The sequence below is a fragment of the Ipomoea triloba genome, chromosome 4 (assembly GCF_003576645.1).
Source record: "Ipomoea triloba cultivar NCNSP0323 chromosome 4, ASM357664v1".
Classification (NCBI taxonomy): domain Eukaryota; kingdom Viridiplantae; phylum Streptophyta; class Magnoliopsida; order Solanales; family Convolvulaceae; genus Ipomoea; species Ipomoea triloba.
In genome coordinates this window covers 17,320,534-17,329,142 of record NC_044919.1, presented here as the reverse complement: position 1 = coordinate 17,329,142, position 8,609 = coordinate 17,320,534, and the positions used below count along the sequence as shown (strand labels likewise).

At 32.0% G+C, this 8,609-nt stretch overlaps 1 protein-coding gene across 1 annotated transcript; it reads left to right on the top strand.

The window, feature by feature from the left end:
* The first annotated feature begins 6,320 nt into the window (after positions 1 to 6,320).
* On the top strand, positions 6,321 to 7,283 carry LOC116014807 (protein FANTASTIC FOUR 3-like). The gene has a single exon (XM_031254759.1). The coding sequence runs from the start codon at positions 6,432 to 6,434 to the stop codon at positions 7,191 to 7,193; it is 762 nt and encodes a 253-aa protein (XP_031110619.1). The 5' UTR covers positions 6,321 to 6,431; the 3' UTR covers positions 7,194 to 7,283.
* The last annotated feature ends 1,326 nt before the right edge of the window (positions 7,284 to 8,609 follow it).

Genomic DNA, 8,609 nt, shown 5'->3' with positions numbered 1-8,609 from the left:
AAAAGAGTATGTTGTAAACCTTTAATGGTTTTATTTATCATTTCTCTTTCAGTCATTAAATGGTATTTTTTATTTTATTTAATCAAGAGTGAGTGGAAATAATAACCGCACAATTCTTCATAAATTTTATAATTGTTTCATTTCAGTTCATTAAATGGTATTTTTTATTTTATTTAATCAAGAGTGAGTGGCAATAATAACCGCGCAAATGCGCAATTCTTCATAGATTTTATAATTGTAACATTAGCTGATTGTAGAAAGTTGTTTGATAGATTTGCTGTTAGCTGATAGTTGTTTGGTATAATTTCTTTTTTCAAAAAGCTAATTAAAAAGGCTGCTTTGGTTAGCCTTTTGATTTTTAGTATTTTGGTCAAATAAACTAAAATTGACTGATAGACTGATTATTTGCCAAACAAGGCCTTTGTCTAATTATCCTGTCAATGAGGTTTTAATATTTTATTTTTGGTTAGATAAGTGTAATTAAGGGGTAAGCCCGTAAGTGATTCCAACCATTGTTGTTAATTGGTTGTCTTCATGTAAATCATAAGATGCAAAATCTTATTATAAAAATATATTTGGAAATTTCATTTTAGACAAAGAAGAAAAATTATATTCCTACGCTCTAATTATGGGCAATGCTGAGTGGGTTAGTCGCATAGTCGACAGTACACCAAAATCTGAGGAAAGGGACCTGCAGGATGATATTATTGTGTGGGAACACTTGAGTTCCAAAAAAACATCAGACAGCATGGGCTGCAACGTAACATTTGATATATTGTTCAAAGACATGAGCACGCTAATTTAGACTGACAAATTTAAACATATGAATCATACACCAAACTTTTTGTCTTTAAAATAACAAATTCTTATCGAGAAATATTATACTAGACCACTATCGCTAGCTTCTGTCTTTAGGCTACCAGGATACACATGGCACTGTGGATTCTAGATCAAAACGACGTTATTTTGATATTTAACTAATTCAAGTTTTAACTAATTCAAGTTTTAACAGATTATGTAGTTTTCCATTTCTCATGTTACAACACAAATTTTAATTTATTCTAGGTACAGAATCAATATTCTTATGGTATAGAATTTCATAACACGAGACACAAAAAACTCTCAACACAAGGCATATTGACTTGTTATATACTCCGTATTTAGTTATTTTTAAATTTTATTTATGTACATAATTTATGTCCTATAAGCACATAATTTCATAATACAAGACATAAATTCGTAATATAAGACACAATATGTTGTGTGTTACACAACTGCTACCTCTATTTCAAGTACATAATTCATACGCTTAAGGTATAGAATTGCATAACATGAGACACAAAAACGCATAACACAAGACACATACACATGTTTTATTATTTACTTTAGTTCAAGTGCAGAATCAATATTCTTACATAATTGCATAACATAAGACACAAAAACGCATAACACAAGACACAAAAACACAAGTACTTTTTTTTTTAGGTACAGAATCTATACACTTAAGGTAAAGAATTCCATAACATGATACGTACAAAATTGCATAACACAAGATACATACACATGCTTTACGATTAAAAAATAAAAATAAAATAAACATGTAACGTGAACTGAACAACAAAAAGACGCCCTAAAAATTACAATTCTAAATGACGTCGTACATACATTATGGGCATTGATCCACGGTATAACGATTGTTTTATTTAATTCCCAACAAATATTCTTGTTTCTTGTTCTATATTTGTTGACTTTAATTTTTAATTAGAGTAAATTGCACTTTTGGTCCTCTGACTATAGCACCTCTATTAATTTCAACACTTGACTTTTAAAAGTAACGAATTGATCCTTTAACTATGCATTTTTTAACGAATTTGGTCTTTCCGGCCAAATCAAAGGCCAAATTAGGCCGGAATTCTCTAACCCCTCTCCGGTGACAATTTACTGAGGGCATAATGGTCATTCTATATTGCAAAAAGGGGAAGCACAAAACAAAAAAATTACGCCTAATTTCCCAAATCTGTATTTGTTAATTAGGGCAAAACGCAACACTAATAGAGTTTTGCCCCAATTTGCAATACTCAACACAAACAGCAAACTATCGACTGGGCGACGGCTAATTCGTTTGGGCAGGAGCAAAGAAGAAGGGAGAAAGCTAGGGAATCTGTCGCATTCTCCAGAGTGGCACGAACTCTCGTCATGGTGGCATAGTTCGTCTTCTTCGACTGGGCGTCCTCTCAATCAACGATGCGGAAATCATCAGCAGCGCCTGGAACGGGTTCTGACCAATTTACGACACAACTAAGTAAGTAATAGTTTGAAATTGTATGAAATTGATAGTATTTGTTGTTTGTGATACTATTTGCTGTTTGTGTTGAGTATTGTGTGTAGAGTAGAATGATAGTAAAGCAAATCTAGGGTTTTGCGTGTGGTTTATATATGAATAAAGAATGACATAAAGTAAAGCATATATGTTCTGTGGGGGACCATTTTGTTTTAACTTTTGTCATATTTTAGTGTGTTTGGGGAGGGGGGACCACTTTGTTTTAACTTTTGTGATAATGTCATGTGCATCTACTGGGATTAGGAAGCTTTTATGTATACATTTACTGTTTTTTGTTTTATGGGGACCAGTTTGTTGAATCTTGCATGTTAAAATTTGCTTTACAGGAGATGGAGTTGGTCCATTTTCAGTTATCCTTTTCCATAATGGGATAATAAATAGGGTTGGTGAAGTGAAATATATGGGTGGTGATTATGAATTATATGAGAGAATAGAAGCTAAAGAATTGTGTTTAGATGGGTTGAAGGCTAGGATAAAGCAGTTAGGGTATTCTGATGTAGGAGTACTGATTTATTGTTTTTGGAATGAAAGACTGAAGTTACTACAGTCAGACAATGATGTTATAAGGTTATTGAATGACGATAACCCGGGAAAGCACTTAGAGCTTTGGGTAGAAACACTAGATGGATTAGACTTGATTGATGCAAATATAGAAGTAGTTGACACAGATAGTGATTGGGAAAGAGAGGTTGAAGTTGAATTTATTGGGGTAGATCATGAGGTTGGTCTAGAGGTTGGGGAGGAGTTTAAACCTGACCAAGAAGGGGACAGTACAGTTCAAACACTAGCTGGAAAAAAGGCTATCACTCAGAATTTTGATGGCATCAACTATTCTGATGAGGAGTCACTAGTGGATTCTGATGCTAGTGATGGTGAGGGGAAGTGGCCTGTATTTAGACCTACAACAGACATGAAAGACCCCCAATTCACTTTAGGCATGACCTTTTCAACAAAAAATCAATTTAGAGAAGTTGTGCAGAACTATGCTTTCAATAATGGCAAAGAAATTAAAACTTTGAAAAATGACAACTTGAGATGCATTGTTAAGTGTACACATGAGGGTTGCCCATGGAGAATAGGACTGAGGAAAGTACTGAACTCATCATCATGGAGGATTTTAAACATGAATGATGAACATGAAGGCTGTTTTTGGGTTTGGGAAAACAAAATGGTGAAATCTACTGTTGTTGCTAAGAGGTGGGCAACTGAATTAAAAGACCACCCTGAATAGAGGTGCTATAGTCAGAGGACCAAAAGTGCAATTTACTCTTTTTAATTATAAGAAATGTATATGTTGGTACAAATTAATTGGCATATGTTATTGTATTGGCATATAAAATCAAACAATGTTGAGAAGCAAATACTAAGGGAATTATGAATGCAAAATATGATGTGTGGTACAAAAGAAAAAGAATTGAGAAAATGAAATGGCAAATGCAAATGAATACGTGGAGTAAAATGAGGAATATGATGTGTGGTACAAAAGAAATTGGACAAAAAGAAAACATCAAGTGTACGTGTGCAATGTGGCACAAAATGTGGAAGAGATTTTAAAGAAAGGCTGGCATGAATTAGTCTTCAAAAAAAATGTGTGACCAAGATTAATTCTCTTTCTCACATCCATGCAACATGCCTAATCATGGGATGGACTTCTTAAAAACAAGGGTCTACAAGCACTATAAAAGGGGATTCTTGTAATGAGATCAAATTGAAGTTTCAGGGAGTAACTATTCAAGAGTCATTGACTACACAAAAGAAACTTCAAATGTTCGGGACCAGAAACGAGTACTAAATTTGGAGAAGCAGCTTCGCGCAGTACTAGTACACCTTGTGTCAAAATCCAGGTTGGCATACAATTTGTGTAATTGATAGATTAGCTCAAATTGTATTAAAAATTTTCTTACTGAGTTATTGTATAAGGTTGGCGTTAAAATAGGTGGTAGGCCTAGTTTTGTAAATCGGTTGAACCTTGTACTTGTAAAAACCAGCGGGTTGATCTAGTGAAATATTTTGGGCGTGGCCCCGCAGATTAGGAGTGTTCTCCGAACTGCGTTATTAAATGATTGGTGTGCTTATTTGGTGCGTTCATATTTTTACTTATATCTATTAGGAGTATTATCAGGAGTAATTGTCTCTTATCTAATTCCCTAGTTAAATATAGCATATATTCGTTGGAAGTTTGCATTACATTCTTACAGTATATATTACAAAGCTAGAGAAAATTCTATGAAACTACATGCAGTTTCATGACACATCATATTTAATGCGTGATAAAAAATAATCTGTAAACATTCAATTTGACTCACTTACATACTTTAAAGAAATGATTGTTTACTTTTTATCAAATGATGAACATAAGTAATTGTTCTGTCAATACGTTATACGTGAACATAAATAATTACTGATGCTATATTATAATCAATTTTTTTTCAAAATATGTGAATAGTCATTCTTCCCTTGAATTTGGATTTTGTGTATGGAGTTATATATGTTGGGATCTCTTCAAAATAGAGCCTTGCATATAATTTTTGGATATTCAAGGCAAAAATTTGTGTGAGATTGTTTCAAGAATCCTGGCATGTGAGACTAGTCAGGTTAAGATGAAATGTGATACTTATACTAGTAAATGTAATATTAAATCAGGAACTTATATGGGTAAATATAATATTTAAAAAAATGTAATACATTTTGATGTAGTATTATATTTTTCATCAAAAGTATTACATTTTCCTTTATAAGTATAACATTACTTATAAGAGAAAATATAATATCTTTTATGAAAAAATAATACTTTTACATCATAATATAAAAGTATTATATATATTGGTCATCAAAATATTATATTTTTTCTTATAAGGAACAGTTTATTTCTGATTTAGTATTACATTTGCTAATATAAGTACTATTTTTGCATATTGACCAGACCCGTCTCACATATAAGGATTCGTGAGACAGTTTCACACAAGTGTGACCCTTATTATAATATATAATACTAACAATATGTCTTTTTTACTCTTATTTTCTAATTTTCTATTTTTATTTTTAGATTTCAAAAAGTACACAATTATATGTTTTTTCTTCTTTCTCTTGTGAGCACATAATCCACGTAATCAGTTTAATACTAGGTAAGAAACATTAAATCCACTAACTTCCCAATCAACTAACCTCCAACCATAGCTTCCGATTGTTGATGCTTGAGTCCTTTGTCCAGTGGATAGGAATGCTTGAGTCCTTTGTCCAGTGGATAGGAGTCCTTGACCGCCGGCTAATGCGTAATCAATGTGAATAGAGAATATATTTTTCTCTCACTTCTCTCATTACTCTTGATTGTGCATGAGTCGCTAACAGAGCAATGAGAGTACTTAGAACCTTTATACCTACATCTATCCCATCAATATAGGTAACTAATTACCTTTGACCAAATATTTAACCTTAGTCAACCTAAATAATTTGCACTACATAAAATACTTAATTATTATAACAACAACAACAACAATAATAATAATAATTAATGGAAAGCGTTACATCTCGAAGTTATTATAAATTTATAACTTTTTTCCAAAAATCAAAGAATATCTCTGATTAATAAACAAAATTGTTCCACACATCATACTATATGGAATAAATTAGCTAGTTGCTGGCGTGAAAGGAGTAACTGAGTAAATGAAACCTCATAATTTTTGAATCAACTTAGATAGTGATGATAAATTTCCCTGTCATCCACAAGAAATATGCTGGTACAATATAGAATATTTTCAAGCCTGTCAAATTATATTGTACTTATATTACTTTATTCCTTTATTATTCATGTGTGTGTCATCAACAGTAGTATAATTTAGGTGCTGCTTAAAAGCCTCTATCCCCCATCACCACACACTTTGCCTCTTCTCACTTTAATTGTTTTTTTTGCACTACAAATACCCTCTCTTCCCTTCACAATTCCCCCATTCAATCCTGCCTTAGCTTATTTCCTCTTTGCACTACTACAAAGAAACCACAACCCTTCATTATCTATGAATTGTTTGTTCTCATCATCTTAGCTAGTTTCTTGACAAACCCACCATTTAATCAAGTTCTTGAATAATCCACCATGTCAACCATAGCATATAATCAAGATAATTTGTTGTCATGTTTAGAGTCTCACATCATTGAGACAGCAACTCTGAAACTCAAACTGTCCTCTCCAAGATGTATAGATTTAGGTGGTTGGGGTTTCCTTCAAAGCCTTCCCAACACTTCAACGGAGAAGGGAAAACAGCCCACATATGTCCACCCTTTGTCCAAACAATATTCATCTTATTATGGTTCTAAGCTAAGCGAGGCAAGCTTGAAACTCTGCACTGAGAATCTGGGAAGCGAAACCGGCACCGACATCGCCGACACCGCGATTTTCTCATCGGATTTTTTACCAGAGTCGGCGCTACCTCCCTTGCCACGACAAGTTGCGGCGCCAAGAAACCGCAACAAGGTGAAAGGAAAACCGAAGAACTTCCCACCTCCATTGACAACGTTAATTGCTCCGAATTCCCTTCAGGTTAGGTCCCGCCGTGAAGGTGGTCGGTTGATCATTGTGGCTATAGAGGGCCCACCAAAGAATGCTTTCTTCAAAGCTGAGCGTAGCCATGGCCGCCTCAGGCTATCTTTTTTGGACGCCTCTTTCCTTCGCTCTGACTCGGCCATAACAAACAGCGAAGTGGAAAGGGAGGAGGAAAGGGACATGGACGGGAATATATTGGAAGCTGAGGTGGAAATGGGAATGGAGAAATATCAAAGGCTAAGGCGGTGCATGGAAAGTGGGCACAGCAACAAAGCACTGTGTGATTTAAAGCCTTTATGCGTTGCTACTTCTTGAAAAGTTCAATTTTTGTGTTTGATTTGTTTTTGTTTTTGTTTTTTTTTTGGACACATTTTTTGTTGTACTGTACCGTTGTACAATTGTACCTTTGATCTATCCGTCCTTGGCTCATTCAACTTCTATATTCATTATAGAACAAATTCTATCTGGTAAAGAATGGTAGATATGAGTGTTTTTTTTATATTCATTAAAATCTAATTTTAATAAATATTTTTATAATAGGACATATGAACTCTAAAACAAGAAAATTCTTATACATGTTTGATATATGATATTTTATTTTTGTCTAATTTTATGTTTCGAATTTGATTAATAACGGTTATCAGAGACGGAACTACCCTGGGGGCAGTGGGTAAAAGCAGATGTAATAAACAAAGAGCTAGCTAGACAAGATGGTTGACTTTACACAAGATGACTTTTTTATGATATATATATATATATATATATATATATATTCATAAAACTTTTTTAAAGCGATAAGGGAATTGAACCCCCTAACCTTTCTAAGCACAAGTACACATCTACCAACTAGTCAACCTAACATCTTATGTATATTAATCTATTATATATATATATATATATATATATATATATATATATATATATATATATATATACATATATATATGATATGATCTATATAATAGATTAATATACACAAGATCATATCATATATATATATATATATACACATTAATCTATTATATAGATCATATCATATATATATGTATATATATATATATATATATATATATATATACACATAATAGATTAATATACACAAGATGTTAGGTTGACTAGTTGGTAGATGTATACTTGTGCTTAGAAAGGTTAGGGGGTTCAATTCCCTTATTGCTTTAAAAAAGTTTTATGAATATATATATATATATTTATATATACTAATAATGAGATATGTAATTTATAATTTATTTTCTATTTGAATTAATTTATCAAATTAATTATGTTTCATATTTTTTTATAAATATTTTTATAAAAATTAATTATGTTTCATATTTTTTTATAAATATTTTTATAAATTTTTCATGTGTTTTATTTATTGCATATATCTAACAATATTTATAATTATATTTCTTTAAGTATTTCTTCCTTTTTTTAACTATCTATTTTATTTTAATATTTCGCCCCCTCTAAAACAAATTCCTGGATACGTCCCTGACGGTTATTGAAATATATATATATATATATATATATATATATATATATAAAAGTCAGGTTCAAATGAGAGTTAGTAGTCTTATTATAACGCACTGATTAATCTCTTCTATCTATTTAGTATGCATGATCCGTGGTTAGAAATTAATGAAACAATAGAAAATATATATATAAACTAGAGACTATATAGAGGTGTACTTAACCATACTACTCAGGACAATAGTGCTCCACTAATGAGAT